The sequence below is a fragment of the Amblyomma maculatum genome, chromosome 8, assembly GCF_055883805.1.
Source record: "Amblyomma maculatum isolate TAMU_Amacu chromosome 8, ASM5588380v1, whole genome shotgun sequence".
Classification (NCBI taxonomy): Eukaryota; Metazoa; Arthropoda; class Arachnida; order Ixodida; family Ixodidae; genus Amblyomma; species Amblyomma maculatum.
The window spans coordinates 101,197,537-101,213,748 of record NC_139351.1 but is presented as its reverse complement, the minus strand read 5'-3'; the positions used below and the strand labels follow the sequence as shown (position 1 = coordinate 101,213,748).

General features: G+C 44.4%; 1 protein-coding gene across 4 annotated transcripts in view; it reads right to left on the bottom strand.

The window, feature by feature from the left end:
* LOC146182000 (oxysterol-binding protein-related protein 11-like) overlaps positions 1-16,140 on the bottom strand; it is a 36,225-nt gene extending 20,085 nt beyond the window's left edge. Inside the window, exons 1-14 of one of the 4 annotated variants that reach the window (XM_084576998.1) lie at positions 15,958-16,140; positions 15,559-15,590; positions 15,221-15,326; positions 15,102-15,149; positions 14,905-14,986; positions 14,740-14,819; positions 13,879-14,103; positions 12,065-12,106; positions 11,886-11,966; positions 7,867-7,940; positions 6,271-6,359; positions 2,239-2,378; positions 1,229-1,314; positions 262-343 (exon numbers count right to left, since the gene is read on the bottom strand). In XM_084576998.1, coding sequence (XP_084433124.1) covers positions 262-343; positions 1,229-1,314; positions 2,239-2,378; positions 6,271-6,359; positions 7,867-7,940; positions 11,886-11,966; positions 12,065-12,106; positions 13,879-14,103; positions 14,740-14,819; positions 14,905-14,986; positions 15,102-15,149; positions 15,221-15,326; positions 15,559-15,590; positions 15,958-15,972 — 1,182 coding nt within the window. In that variant the 5' untranslated portion in view covers positions 15,973-16,140. Of the gene's footprint in view, positions 1-261; positions 344-1,228; positions 1,315-2,238; positions 2,379-6,270; positions 6,360-7,866; positions 7,941-11,885; positions 11,967-12,064; positions 12,107-13,878; positions 14,104-14,739; positions 14,820-14,904; positions 14,987-15,101; positions 15,150-15,220; positions 15,327-15,558; positions 15,591-15,856 lie in introns of all 4 variants that reach the window. The other 3 variants (XM_084577000.1, XM_084577001.1, XM_084576999.1) reach the window with 3 other exon arrangements.
* Positions 16,141-16,212: the final 72 nt, after the last annotated feature.

Genomic DNA, 16,212 nt, shown 5'->3' with positions numbered 1-16,212 from the left:
TCTACTAGGTTGTTTGTTCTCTCCCGTTTATCCCTGTCCACTACCCTCACAACAGTACCTTTTCATTTTCCTTTCCATAGATCACTCCTCTGCTTTCAATTTAATTCCAAGCCTTCCACGAACCAAAAGACTTTGTACCTTATACCTGGGCACTACCAAGATGCAACACTTCTGCACCTGTACCGGCAGGTGACTGAACTGCACGAGGAGCTTTCAATAATTTGTTATAACAGATCAGTTGGACTTCAAGCAATGACCCACCTTACGAGTTGCATAAAGTGAACAGAGTAGCCATTCAGTGACCATGACCAGCCTTTCCTCTGGCGTTTCACCATCTGCTATCCTGCAAACACACGTTGCATGCATGAGATACACATTAGGCCAGCCCAGTGCAAAAACTGAAAATTAAAAATTAAAAATTAAGACTTAAAGGAAAGTAAGTTTCGTCCCCAACTAGCAGCACAGTAAGCAGAGATATAAAAACTACTAAAATACACACCGGAGAAGTGCTGAAGGCATTGCTATCACAATAACCTAATCATGAGCTGCTGCTTCTGTTTATCTGGCAGCAACCCTCCCTCCTGTCTCTCAATACCTCTTCTCAAATGATATAGGAGATATTGCTTCGAAAGCAAAGCACTCTACCCTAACAGCATGCATTACTTCAAGCAAGTACTAACAATGCCCAGCAGGTCAGTCTTTCAAGAAAGAAATGCAAAATGATCATCCACTGCCTTGCCCCACCGCAGTAGCATAGAAGTTAAGCTGTACCTAGGTTCAAAACCCAAGTTCAAAACCGACTGCTGGCAGCTGCATTTTGAAGGCAAAACGGAGAGGCATATGTGTGCTGTGCGATGTCAGTGCACGTTAAAGATCTCCAGGTGGTCGAAATTGCTCTGCAGCCTTCCACTACGGCTCCCCTTTCTCTCTCTCCACTATCACCCCACCTTTCCTTATGGTACGGTTCAGGTGTCTACGGAAAATAGTGTGAGAGCTACTGTACCCTTCCTTTCCTGCAAACCAATTTTTATCATCCAGAGTCAGCAAGCATGCAATATAAGCATAATAGAAGCAGAGTTGTGCCAACCACTTCGCTTTATTGGTGTCTTTATTGTTTGCAGCCTGTACCTACTCAACATTACAAACCAACATGCCCAACAATGAACACTGTTTTTAATGACGTTGTAGCAATACCAGCAGGTACACCACAGGAAAATTTTCAACTTACCTGAGGAACATATCAGGGTAGCTCATGAAGTCTGCGTACACCTCCAGCAGAGACCTTGGCTCCAGAATATAGCCTGGTAGTGCCACCTAAGTTTCAGAGAAGCGCAAAATGCACACGCAGCCATTACGAAATGGAATACTAGGCTGCCACTGAACAAGTAGGACTGCCACGATGCATATATGGACATATATGAAATTTTCGACTCTCACAAAAGTATTTTAACTTTCCCCCATGTGATGAACCCTCCCCCAAACCGATGCCAATTTTTCTTAAAAAAAAAAGCTGGTTCATTGAGCCTATGTGCTAATACATTGGATTGAAAAATGTTGGTTCATTACAAGCGTATGTGCCAATACCCATACCAAAGTTATAACACTTGAATGCAGTACTACTAGAATGAAGCACAATTGACAACTAAATACACACAGGGAGCAGCAACAGTAGGCAATGCCACAGCTTAATGCCATGCAATTAGTTGCTGCCGACTCAAATGAAAGTAAGCACATAGGAGCATGATTACAGATGTCTAGCCCCAACGTGATGACTAGTTTTTGTTTCTGCATCTGGCTAAAGCTTCTTCAAATAGGTGGGTAATGGTACAAGAACGTCTAGTCCCCCCCCCCCCCTCCTTCGTTCATTGTTTATCACCAGCAAACGACCTTATCACTACACCGGTTGCCAGGTCAGACTATCTCTAAATTTCAGTTTCATTTCTATAGAGCACAGCTGAAAAAAATGGCCATTCTTACCTTGACAACCGTTAAGTGCGCTTGGAGCTATCATCAAAGTGCTTTCATTGCTTTGAGCATGCAAGCCTGCCCGATAGAGTTCATTCAAGTTTTACGCCACCATGCTTGGCTGTCCACTCTATATACTCACCCTCGCAAACCATCTGAAGGTATACATGCAACCCCAATGTCAACTCTGGGTGCAAAATATGTGTTACTTTCACTTGGCAAGACTAATGCATGCACAACACACTACAACAAAATGTGAGGTGTTGTCCATGCCTTTGTCAGGTCCATGCCGAGCTTAAGTTTGGACAGCAACTGCAATATGGCGTCCTTATTCTCCTCGGTTGGAATTGCAGCATCCTCGTCGTCGCTTTCGTCATCGTCGGGCACCTCGCCAGAATTGTTCGCGTTCATCACTGTAGAGAAATAACCAATATATAAGCCCTCCGCACTGCTATGCGCCATCACTACCCTCATTAAAACACAACAAAAAACAAAAAATTATATGTAGAAGGCATCAAGTCGAAGTCAGCGCTCAGTGAAATATGGTCAACATATGCTTTCACATGCATGCATGGCATGCATGTGCTGCACATTGACGCATGCAACAGAACAGCTGCCTCATGTAAACCATTTTGAGCGATAAAGGCCCCTTTATTGCACAGCAAGAAGCTTGCCAAAGGCACACGCTGGAAGTGGTTTCACTTGGAACGAATATTTATTTGTGAAGTGCACTGTGGCCGACAAACGCAGTTCCAAATGGACGTCTCGTGACAGCTGTTTGGAATGCAAGCAACCTTATTACAAAGTTGAAACTAGAATGGCCATTAATACACCAACTTAACACGACAAGTATATTATGTTCCAACACAAATAGTGCCCAGGAGTTACACTGGCTACAGTTCGTTACTCCACAGATGTGAAATTTACGGATGACTTCTCATAAAAAGACAGCGCAATACTATCCCGAAGAGCCAAATCTCAAATATAATTAACATTTTACTGAACCTCTGCTCATTCCTCATCTCTGGCAGAGGCAGAAATACCAGTACTAGCTCAATAAGGAAGAGGTCTACAAAGTAGCCAAGCTGCAATGCCCATCACACAAGCACAAGCCTTTTCATTATAACGCATTTGTTTGTTTTCCTTTGAAAATGCTGACTGCACATATACTGTACTGCGAGCTTTCTTCTTTTCCAAGTGCAGCTTGTCCCCTTATCTCATTTGGGCGTAAAGCATGACAGGTGGCAGCCATAAAAAAAAAGGGGGGGGGCTCTCTTTATTTTTCCATTCCTAGAATTAGTTTGCACAATGTCGCCCAGTAAAACCCCGCGGCCACAGCTGGACACTGAAACAAATGGGCAGATGATAAAACACCTGCCGTGTCTCAGTCACTCAGACCACAGATCCCATGGCTGAAGGCAGTAGGTCTGGGCGATACAAACCACCTAATGCATGCATTGTGACCCAGAAGCCAAAACTTGTTGCGGGCGTAAAGCTACCTCACTATAATTAGCAGCAGCAAAATTAACACCTAAGTGCCAAAAATGAACTTTGGGCTTTGACATCGGGAGGAAAAAAAGCAAATCAACATTTTCAACCAAATGGATACTAGCCAAAACAGCTAAGCTGCAATGCCCACCGAGCAAACACAAGCCTTTTCATTGTAATGCATTTTTTCCCCTAGAAAATGCTGACTACACATGGACTGTACTGTGAAGTGCTGCTAGTCCCCATATCTCATTTGTGCCATAAAAAAAAAAAGTAGAGCACGCCATGCAACTGCTATGCTACTAGGCAATGCTTCAGGGCCATTCTCGCAACAGAGCTGCAGCAAACTTTGCAGTGCACAGAAGATGCACGCTGCTCTGCTTTCACCTATCAAGGGTGGCGAGTGATGGCATGCATTGAGAGCGTTTTGAATGAGAAAGCATAAAAAGTGTTGTTGCCTTAACTCACAGCCTCCCTTCCCCACTTAAGCACAGAATAGCAGTGCTATTGCACTGGAGGCTAAACAGCGCAAGAATAAAGATGAGGCAAGTCCTTTACCTTCATTTTTGCACTGCTCACTATACCTTTACTGCGGTCATAAACCATCTCAGTGAATAATTCAGTAATGAAAATACTTCTCTCACATGCTCTGGCAAACCTAAAGATCTCAGCAAAGCCACAATACACGACTGCCGCCACTGTCCACGTCTAACAAAGCAAAAGCATCCAGCACACGCATGCTACTTACTGTATCGCAGATGACTGCTTTTGACATGCGAGGGCCTGCACTACGACTACCATGAAGCCAAGAAGACACGGGCGAATGGGAAAAGGAAAAGAGTCTTTTATTGGTCACAGTGATTTGATTCGTATGTAGACAGAGCAAAACATGCCCCCTCTGAAGCTGGCCAGTTAATTGTGCGCCCATGCTTCTCTCGGACAACTCAGTGTAACCTTGCTCAGAAGAAGCTGTTTGAGCAAATTTCATCTAAAGGGCGCATGAATGTGAGCATGCCCAGCTAAAGCTTATCACGTAATCTTGAAAAATGTTGAGAGAGAGAGATACAAGCTCCGAAGGATTTTGTGAACTAGCTATTTAATCTATGCTCATAATCATAACTGCTGTGTAACTATTACCTTGCCTCAAAGGAGATGGCATTAAGCGGCGTATTGTTCCAAAGATGTTAAAAAGATTTGAGAAGAGAAAAATCTAAACTGTTAAATTAATGAATTTAATGTAGGAAAAAAAGCTGTCAACAACTAAAGCCAATAATGCGAGCACGCATGAATGTCACAGACATGTGGGTTAAAAAGTGTTAACTTTCCATGATGAGCATATATTCTTAAAGATTTACAAAGAGTTGAAACACAGTTTAAAAGAGCATAGTTATGAAGACCAAGTGGCGGTAGCAACGTCATCACTATACTTATAAGCAATTGTGCCCAATAGCAGAACAAATGACACTAAATCCCAATTAAAGAATTACCAGTGTTACATAATGACAACATAGGATCCTACAAACATAGTGTTCCAATAAGCCACATCTTAAAAGTCAGTAGTCTTCAGAATGCATGCTTGACTACAGTCACAGTAACTTCCCAGTAAAAAGGTGAAGAAAAAAGATGGTGATATTTGCCTATTGTGAATTAGCCTTAGAAGAATCCTAAAGCAAATTTTTATTATAGCAGTATTTGGTGGTATAGGATATCTAGAATGCCAATAGACTAATTTACACACCCAAGCTTATATTTGTCTGTAAAAGAAACAAATAAGGAAAACTCTCACCAACCACTAAAACCTTTGTGCTCCCATGAGTTGCCTACATGACATAACAGAAAGCATGTCATGTCACATGTTCGCTTGCAAAAGTTGGCAAGTCCATGGACTCCTGACTTCAAAAACAGTGCAGGTAGAAAGAAGGGACGAGAAGGCACAAGAGAATAGAACCGACTAGCCCAACAAGCTTCAGCCATGGGCTCCTGCCATCAGCAAGCCGCCCTGACAGTTCCTACCTTAACAAACACTGCCTTAACCGCACAAATTGCGAGTGCATGATGATGCTGACAGCACTGAAATAAAATTGGCTTTGTGCTTCTGTGTAAAAAGAAAAGCGAAATTGACCCAAATCTGCCTGGAGGGCTGCAGAAGTGGTCTCAAAGCCATGAACTCATCTTCTTCTAGAGGCTGGTACTTAATGAAAATGATGGTGATGGCCACAGATGTACCAAGAACAGCTTCAAGAATCAACGAGCAACTGAAGTAACTAAGAGTGTCTAGCGAGGCTGGCCAATGCCACAAATTATTTCTCACACGCATCGAGATAACCACATTTGTGAGTAACGTGTCACAGTGAGGACGTGCAGCTGTTTGTTCAAAGTTGCTGACGATGCTTGCACAAAAAGTACTCACATGCAAGAGAACAGCACAGGCCAGAGCTAACTAGTGTAACTCAGTACCACCTGTAACTGTGAGCCGTGCCAAAACTGCATTTTCTGCACCTGCTAATAATACTGCTTAAGTGAGGCATGTTTGTGAAGTGACGAGAGAATCCAAATCCAGATGGATGACTGCAGAACAAACCTCCGAGCAACAGGAGTGGCCAGACGCAATGAACCACCATTCGTGCACTGGAAAAACTCAACGACAGAATTATCTGTGCTGTTGCTCAAGTGTGCCATTTGACAACACTGGAGTGGCCATGGTTTGGCTGGCGTTCTGTGGCGGTGGAGAGTTTCACCATTTGTACGAACAAGAGAGACGTTGCAACCCTCACAGTAGCGGGCACTTTCGTCAGCTTGCAGGACCGCCGACGTTACCTGGGCCTGATAAACCGCCGCTCATGGTGGCTGCTGAGTGGCCTAGTTTACAAGAGGAACCCAGTTCACCATCACCACCGTCCAGTATGCTGCAAAAGAAAGAAAGCCACAGCAGAGAGAGATGTTTCTGTAAACACTTACATCGGTTTTTACATTAGACTAGCAAAGAAACTTGAGTGTGCTGACTCAATGTTCTCAAACTGTAGCACAGTGACAGGTAAACAACAGATACTAGGTGCTTGAAACAAGGTATTAACTTTCAACAAGTGCATTCAATGGTTAAGGTTTTTTTTCACCCTTCTATTTTGTTATTTGGCTCTGTCGCCCCCTCCCGTCCCCCTCCCTCCACATGAATGAAGCAAAAAAAAAAAAAAAGAGCCAGAAACACTGCAAGAGCCAAACGTTGATAAATTTAGGAATTCAGGGAAGTGGGAAGTGCACTGCATCAGGCAGGCAATCAAAGCACGAGCATGTAGAGAAACATATCTACAGTTCTGCCTTTTTTACAAGTCTCTCATTGTACAGGTTAGTTGACGTAGAATTCCAAGGAAAAGACAAAAACAGCACAAGTTACCGCAAAGATTAATCGAAGATATTGTAACAATACTGAGCAACTGCACAAAGCAAGCTTACTGAGCAACTGCACACTCAACACACTAAGATCTTTGCAATATATGATTTTCCTTTTAAATTGTCCTAGAAAGCTCAATAATACGACCAGACAAGCGATGACACATACATCAAGGCCTATTACAGGGAGCATTACTGCAAGAACAATGTTATACGCATGGCTCACGCCGTGCGGCAAATCCGAAGCCATTCTACGCAATATGCGACAATCGCTGTGGTGGCGCCATTCCGTGGTGCAGGTGCTTTAAAGTTAACCAACTTATCGAAGTTATGCTGAATGCGTGCACAATGAGTGACCCACGCGTGATTTGATAAACAATAAAAAGAACAGTCGAAACATGCCATCCAGCTTACACCATATGCTCCTATAAAATGCTTCAGAAACTGCGCGCCATTTTTTCCCCGTTTTTACTATGTCGGCCATCGCGTACTTACGTTTCACACGCCAAACGACGCAATCCTTCGCTGTGCGCACACACACACACAAAAAAAAGGGAATAAAAAAATTTGTCGTTCTTCAAGCCAAGTGGCTCCCAAGTGTTTACTGCGGTAACCACGGAGCAGCGCCAGTGCGGCAACCGCCACACACTGCATAGAGCGCCTTCCCGTTTGCCGCATGGCGCACGCCGTGCGTAAAACATTGGTCTTGCTACAAAGCAAACCACAGTCACAAAGAGCAATACTGCATGCATATTCCTCCCGATGTCAAGTCAGTGGCCGTGCTTCGACACCAATTCCAATTGCTGCTTGAAAATTATTTAGAGAAACACTACTTCTAAATACACCCATCATTTTAGCATCCCCTGCATGCTTGAACATAATCTTATGGAATGACGCCCCCATGCACAAGAGCTCGCACAGAAAGAAGTAGGCTATGCAAATGCAACCCTTCCCCACCAGCCACAAGAAGGTACACAGAAAGCTACACAGAAGGCCAAAGACAGAGAAGAACTCTGCTGCACTCACGTTTCTCCAAACTGCGATGGCTCCAGCCACTCTACTGTGGAGTTGGCGGGCAGACCGGCAGGAGTACAGTGTGCCTGTCAGCAAAACAGAATGTCGGCCATTTGGTCACTATTCCCCATTTCTGGCCCATAAAGAGGAGGAAAAGGGGCCCACGCCTAAATGGCACGTGCCACTACAATACTGTTAATGTGAGCCTCTCCATGCTCATGCCTCACTGAAGACGGGCACCCTTATTCGTACCAGCCAGTGGCATGCCAGCCACACAGACTTTCTGGTACAGTAAAACCTCGTTGATACAATCCTTGTTCAATTACGATTGCCCAAAATCGCGGGCAGTAAAGCATCTTCTATAGAGTTACACTACTTTTCTCCTGATTAATATGTCCCTGGAAAACACGATTTTTCAGTTACTATATTCGAAATTTCAACAAATTGTGGTCGTATAATACATTTTACAATCAACCGGACATGTGCTAATGAGCGCTCGCGAGATGAACAACTGATGAGCAGTGCTCACCTACCACAACTGCTCTTCTGCAGTGCCTAGATGCTGCAAAGGGGTGAAGCATCAAAGAGAGCAAATGAGTTAACATGCGAGGCACCAGGTCCCACGGAAACATGACTTCATGGGGAGAAATGCAGTGGCTTCTCTGCAGTGCCTTGAGGGCATAGGAGTGAACCATTTAATAACTACAACTATTCGCTATACTTGCAGACAAGATTTTCTGGCTATGGAGCCAAGACTACGGGGCAGCGCTTTCGTCATGGTGTTACTACACCATTTAGTTCTGGCATATCTGGCCTCAGGTATGGTTTCGGTCTAGTTCTGCCTTTGCTTGAGACAATGGCTTCTGAGCCTGCGACGATGCAGAAATGTCTTTAAACTACTTAAAGTGGTAGAGGAACCAAATTACAGGGTTGTGCAAAAGCTTGTCACGGGCTTCCTTTGTCTTTGAAGACCATCACAGTCAAGTATTAGACTCAAGGAAGGCGTAGAAAAAAAAATAATTTTTAAAGTTCATGTAAAATGCTCGCTCTCATATTCTGGGCCCATCGCTAGCGCACTGACTGTAACATAGGTTCACTGAAAAACCATAAACAAGTATTTGTGACGTCGTCGTACACTTTTCTGAGATAAGAGATGATTGTGCTGGTCAGCTCATTTCGGCTCTTCTTTTGCACATGTACGTATACCAGCTTGGCAGTGTTTAACAGTTCTAACGCACAGACAGCACGACAGCTCACAGCAGCCGAAATTATGCTTGATGGCAATATATTCATTCACTAAATTTGCGAATGCTGCCACGGACGGCGCAGCAATGGCCGGCGGACGGCATTGTTGTTGGTCACCGTAGCCGAGACCGAAGTAACCGGTGGCACAGCAGTGAGGCAGTGAGCACTCCTTGGCTTTTTGCTAGAAAAGACTAATGTTATCAGGAGTGCTGATATACTCATGCAACAGTAGCATGCCGCATGAGTGTGGAGCCTTCGGCAACAGCGCCTCCCATGGGTGCGGCAGGCGACAAACTACGCTGCTCTCTGTCTGCCCTACTCATTGCTAGGCCTAGTCGGTTTTGCCAGACTTTGGAATGGGTCAGTGACTCAACGCTGTAATAAAGGTTCTTCTTCCATCACCGCTTTACTATAGGAAACCTATATATCTCATATTAAAATAAGCTCGATAAAACGTGTGTATGGCAACTGTCCTCAATCAGCCCGATTTGCTCTCTTAACTAGCGCCAACGGCTGTTCTGGGCCACTTACAGCATATTGCTAGGCGCATCGGTCACACCATCGCTTCGTGGTTATATGCGCATTCTATGATGTAAGCAATTGTCGATTTCAGTTCACTGTTGCTAACACTATACTTGATAGTCATTTTCATTCGCTAAAACCAGTGAATTTTCTCTCAACAATCACCAGGTTCGCACACGTGAAAGCGGCGCTCAAAACGGCGCAAAAAAGCGGTGCCTCAATCAGTGCAAATCTAACTATATACTCACAAGCATTTACGCGCGCTCCTTCATAGTGAAAGCCTCTCCCGCTCTTTAATTTTTCTCAGCCACTCGCGAAGCGTAGGAATTTGAGCGACATTGTAGCAAAGCGAGCGGCCAACATGGGCAATGCTACGGGCAACAAGTTGTCGGAGAACGAGTTGGCGACAGCTGTTTGCCGGCGGCAACGGCATGTTTCCGAATATAGTTCATGTTGGCGTGGCGTGACACGATCGCCAAAATGACGCAAACATCATGCTTACGGATGCAGTTGGCCAACTGCTGCTGCAGTGTGATTCCGCCATGAGAGCATATGACTGAGTCACACTGCAAACAGGAGCATATGACGGAATCACACTGCAAACAGAGCAGACGCACCTACTCATTGACGTCACAAGTTCTTGGTCTGCGTGACGTTTCAACATTATGCCTTCCGTTTTTTGACAAAAAAAAATCTAGCAACTACAAACTGAAACCGAAACTGCTGCATACTAATAATAGGATAATAAATTATGTAATGCAATTTCGGGCTTCTAACACCGTGCTCTATGCTTAAAGAATTGTTACGCACTATTTACAACACAAACGTACAGCACAAAAATTTGGTATCCCTACCCCTTTAAGGTCTAAGTAAACATATAACATATTCCCAGTTTATGAATATCATGCGCTACATACGTTGCCAAAACAAGCACGTTACAAAAGTGCACAGAAACCGATGGGTAGACGCAGCAGCAACAGCCAACATAAGCTTCGAGAGATTCCCGGCAGATAGCGCGGCCATCCAGTTTGCACGGTGTCAAGTACAGACTTCAAAATGCACTACACTAACATCGTACTGGCCTATATTGTAGTACAATCTTGATGTAATAGCTGTATAATATTCCAGAGCATGCTTAGCGTAATTTATCAAGGAACTATATTCTGCTACGCAGTGAGCCGATGCATTTTGGCTCTGTAGCTGGCACCCCTTCCGAACTAGTCTTGCAATCAGTTGCGTGACTTTAGGATTTCCCCCCTGCTAATAACTTGCGGATGTAGTTGGACTAATTGGCACTTGTAAATCCAAACCGACCAAGGTTATGAGGGACGCCGTAGAGGAGAACATTGAAAATTTCGACCACATGGTGGACCGTGCACTGACATCGCACAGCTGTATAATATTCCAGAGCATGCTTAGCGTAATTTATCAAGGAACTATATTCTGCTACGCAGTGAGCCGATGCATTTTGGCTCTGTAGCTATGACACAAAAGCTTGTCCGTGAGTATAGCATACAAGCAGACCGGGTATGGGGGATGCAGTAAAAACAAGAGCAAGACTGTAAGCCATAGTGATGACTTCTCCACATATCACTGATGTAAGTGGGCAAAGCATCCGGAAACAAACAAGGGAGCGATCTCGCCTCGTCATCTACGAACCGGATTTGTTACTGAATCTCTTCTGCGCGTTGGAGCAACGCAAATATGGACTGAATTCTGCGAGATCTAAAAAAAGAAGCTGTGCATACTGGATGTCTGTAAATGCTAATCTACGCTTTTACGAAGTGTAAGTCTAAATTCTAAATGCCTCTCTACCTCATTCAACAGCTAAAATTTTCAAACTCGGGCAATTTGGATTATCCGCTTTCCTGGATGACACTATATTTTTTTCTTGCATTTTTTAAAAACTTATCAACGAGGCTTTACTGTACTCTGGGTGCAGTCGGGACTGCGCAGGAAAGCCTTGGCCACTATGGGTGGCAAGGGGTGCAATTTAATAGCTCCCACTCAATAATATACTAAGTGGATAAGCTTAGCACTGCTGAATTCTTTATACGCCCTTTTCATCCAAGCACCACAAACCCAGCGCGAAGAATGGACATTCACAATACTATTTCATGAAACTGAGAAACATTATATGCTGTTTGTTTCAAACCTTACATGGCACATCGAAAGTAAGAATGTGTGCTAGCACCACCAAAACACTCCTGCCCTTTCATCTAAACATTGTAAGCCGTGCTACAAATGTGGAGTAACATAAATACCTTGCTTTCTTGCAGAATGTTGAGGCACTGCTCGAGGCACATGACAGTGGCACACGACGTAGCCTTCAGCAACAGCATGTCCTGGCCAGGGCAAAACAGAGGCACACATGACATCCTGTTTTCTACCATGCTGAATAACAATGGTGGGAAGAAAGGAGCATTTGCAACAGGGCACTCACTCGGTCATGACACTTATAACCAGAGCCATGGCTTGGAAGACCCTACAACAAAAGCACACACAAGGTTAAGATCACTTCCAGCTCCAAGAAAAGAGTAAAAACTGGCAGGAAATCATATATGATCTGTTAGCAGCAGTGGTTAGAAGTAGTGGTTAGCAGTAGTGGTTTCATATTTCCCTTTAAAACGGTGGCTTTTCGATTGCATTTTCAGATGTTGGTTTTGCTGATGCTTTTTTGTTCCACTGCCATATGGACGTGTGATAAGTGGAGGCCTTTTGTAAGGTGGGCAGCGTTTCAGCACGGTGGAAGTGGATGGGCAGCTGTCTAGCTAGGCGAGCGAAGTGGGGAGCTTGGTTTCGTTTCCGTAGGGCAAAAGCTTCACATGCTGCCATTTCCAGCTAATGATACTAACACTAATAATGAGACAATACACGTTTTTGCAAAACACACACCCCAGGCTGAGTGCGACAGAAGGGTTCACAAAATTTTGTGCGGCGACCCCTCATTAAGTTGACAACACTGCTGAAGTCACTACAAATGAGGGCACAGGTAAAATTCACAGAGTGTCTTTAGACTGAACCAAATTTCACACATGTCAGATGTGAAGAAACCCTGATGAATTCAATCTGCTATTAAGGCTGCAATGCGAACAGTGGTGTAAGGCTTAATGCGCATGCTGACTACTGAATGGCATAAGGAGAGTTGTGGATAGAAGTTTGTGATGTGGGCTCACAGAAAAAAATATATATATATATTATATATATTTCTGAGCTGTCAGCAAAGCCGATCAATGAGGTGCACTACAGCATAGGAGGGGGGGGGGGGGGGGGCACACGCGATGCCCCCTTTGGAAGGATACCACCAGCTGGCTGACCAGCGAAGCAATGCAGAAAAATTTTTTTTTCACAAATTAACACTCCACAAACTTTTTTCCATGAATGTACACCCTTTGTCAAAAGTTTGGAGCCTAGGGGTCTACTTTTGAGCCCTACAATGTGGCTCATAATGCATTCCCAGAAGTCATAATATACGGCTTAAGAGCAAGCCCTCTGGGCTCTTAAACTTTTGACAAAGGCTGTACATGTGTCTGCGGCCTATCCGGAATACATCGCCCAATATTCAAGCAATGCACCACAAGAAGAACAATGTCAAAATAAATTTTCAATATTTTCAATGCCAAAAATGAATCAAACTGCAACCATGCCCTCTTTTCCTGGCTGACAACTGTCTTACAAAGTCTTTATACTTGAACAATATATATCAAAGGCAATGCAAAGTGAAAACTTCCACTTACAAAGGTGCAAGCGCCATAATAAGGCCCAAGATATCTGGACAGATTTACATCCTTCAAAACCTGTGCCTTAGCTTTCACCTCATTCAGCTGCCCAGCAGAGCAGACACGATGGCGCACACACACAAGTCAACATCCTCTCACTTTACCATCTCAATGTCTTACTGCCTGAAATGGTATACGGCAGTGGTAGCTAGTGGCACAAGTCATTAGCTCAGCAAGCAATAACGACACCTCCAGGGCGAAGCAACTAGCTCCAGCTTTTGCCCTAGCACCAGTCCTGCAGTCAGTCCACGAAGATGGGCAGCGTAAAATGAAAACGGAACGCTCCCTTATTTTTCCACCAACCTATCTAAATCCTTCTGGCATGCTGCACCTACATTTAGTTTTGCTAGCTACAAAAACCAGAAGGAATGGTTGGCTAGCGATGAGCAACAGCTTTGCATCCCTTCGGAGCAACAAAAAGACAGGGTTCCTCGCATGCATTGCAGCCTCGTGCATATTAGAGGCTTTCAACACGCACCTCGATAGACTGGGCTAGACTGTGGTAGAGCTTCCCAGCGCGTGCCAATATGTCCCGCACTGAAGAGAAGGCCTCGGCTGGTGTTGCACTCGGTTCACTGTGCGCGCCCATTCCGGTTGTGTACCACACAGTCTGTGAGCTCTGGGCTGAACCAGTTCCCTTGTCCTGAGGCACCACTCCTTCGTGGGGCCCACGAATTTCTCGTGGTAGCAGCGGAGGATTTTTCTGCAATTGTAAGATACTACATGTGAAAGAACCTGCGTGGAATTTTTTATTCGTACTACTTCCAGCACCTTCAAGATGCAGAATTTTTTTTTAACACCTAGCAAACATAGGGATATTTAAAATCTCTGGCAACTGCACTGAAGCACTCACACTTGAGCAGTACACTATGTCTGCTGAATTTTATCAAGACAGGTTTAAGTACAATTTGAACGAGTTATCCACCTGGCTTTTCTAATAGACGGATTAAGCTCATTAAATAGGCAGCTGACTTCTTCCCTTGAATGAAATAATGGTTCAGCTCAACTATCTGCTCCCCTGTAAACACTGAGGCACCACACCTACCTAAGCACATGTGTTCTCATTAGATAATAGTAATAAAAAATACTACCCCAAAAGCTGCTATGATTGCGTCCATTTAAAACTACAGCTACAAAACTTTTGTCAACACCCAGCACGTGCCACTTTAGAACCTAGCACTTTAACAAGTCAGCGTCTCGGAGACGTCAATATTCAAATAGTCAACAGCAGAAAGCATGGCCTGCAAATGTATAATGTGACCCCTCGTGCAACACAAATATCGGTGTCCACAACTGCACTCGGCTCAAATGCGACTCTTGAGCCATTAACAATACACACCTGGGCTATTGTCTTTGTGTGGTCCTCTGCGACCTTGCGTAGCCTATTGATCCAGAATTGTCTCTCCTTTGCATCTTGACCTGAAGAACAACAGCAGTGGCAAATGGGCAACTAAAGCTTTGTCATTCTACTCCTATGCCGATAGATAAAAACATAAGCACTTACCTCTTAGTTTGTACACCTCACCGCAGGCAGCACTGACGGTAAACATCTGTCCATCTTCATCACTCGGTGAAATCACGGCACCCTGTATAAATGAAGTTGGTGCAGCCAAGAAATTCACATTAGTAATTTGATGTGGAAAGTGAAGTCGTCTGATAATGTGCAGTCAGCTGAACACATAGGTTGCTTTGAAAACTTACAGCAAGATGAACTGCTCCCCGAGGCTTGCCCTTCTTGACTTCATCCAACTGAAAAGCCCGAAGGCAGCGGCATTCGTAATGAACGCTCGCAGGCACTGACCACCTGAGTTGGAACTTACCATGTAGTATTCTAGCATTCCAATGTCCGGATTCAGAACAAACCATCTGTACTGCCAGCCTTTGACGACGTTCGTGTACTTGTATAGCTGACCTTCCAATGGCTGCCTGGGGATCGAGATAAATCACAAAAATCAGTAAAAGTCCCCGCACACACACACATACAAAAAATTTTTTTTTTTCGCCGTCATTTCGCCGTCACCGTAACCATTCAAGCGCGGACAGCAAGGCCCAAAGAGAAACGTCTAGCTGGCAAAATGAGCGGCGTTAATGCCTTGCAACTTGAAAATAAAGCAAATACATGTCGCATGAGACAAGACACCACCGCTGAGACACTTACCTCATTCTGTTCTCTTCTTCGGCATCAAGTTCCTGCGAGTAACAAACAAAAGAGCGTAACTAGCGACTGAAAGTAGGTTAGATCGGGTGATTCGTGACTGTGCATCCATAGTCAACGCAGGGTGGTACATAGCGAACATAAACCTTGTGCTAAAACAACGCTACTTAGGACACAGCTTTGGCAAGTGTGAAACAATCACGGCGGAGACGGCACGGAGCGGTGACACAAGTACGATGTCCTGCAGCTGCGATCACGAAATTCCACCACTTGGTTGTCAATTTCTGCTGAATGTCATTACCTTGAACAAAATCATAACTGCCCCAATGCGTCGAACTTTCTCTTCTTTACCCACTCGCGAAACATCATCAGCTAACGAGAGACGAAAATGAAACCGCCTACCTCGTCGTCCGCCATTGCACTTGATCATAAACATGGCAGAGAAACTACCAGTACTATACCAGTACTCCTAGTAGGACGCACGAACGCCGTTATCCAATCGTGTGTCCGATCGCTTCCTTTCCGCGGAAAATAGACCGACACCGGCATTTTTCTGCAATATGCCAGCCTTTTGATTAAAAAAAAATAATAATAATAATATGAGTTAGCGCCCTCCCACGAAAGAAACTACAAGTTATTCAAGCTCGATTTTTCTCT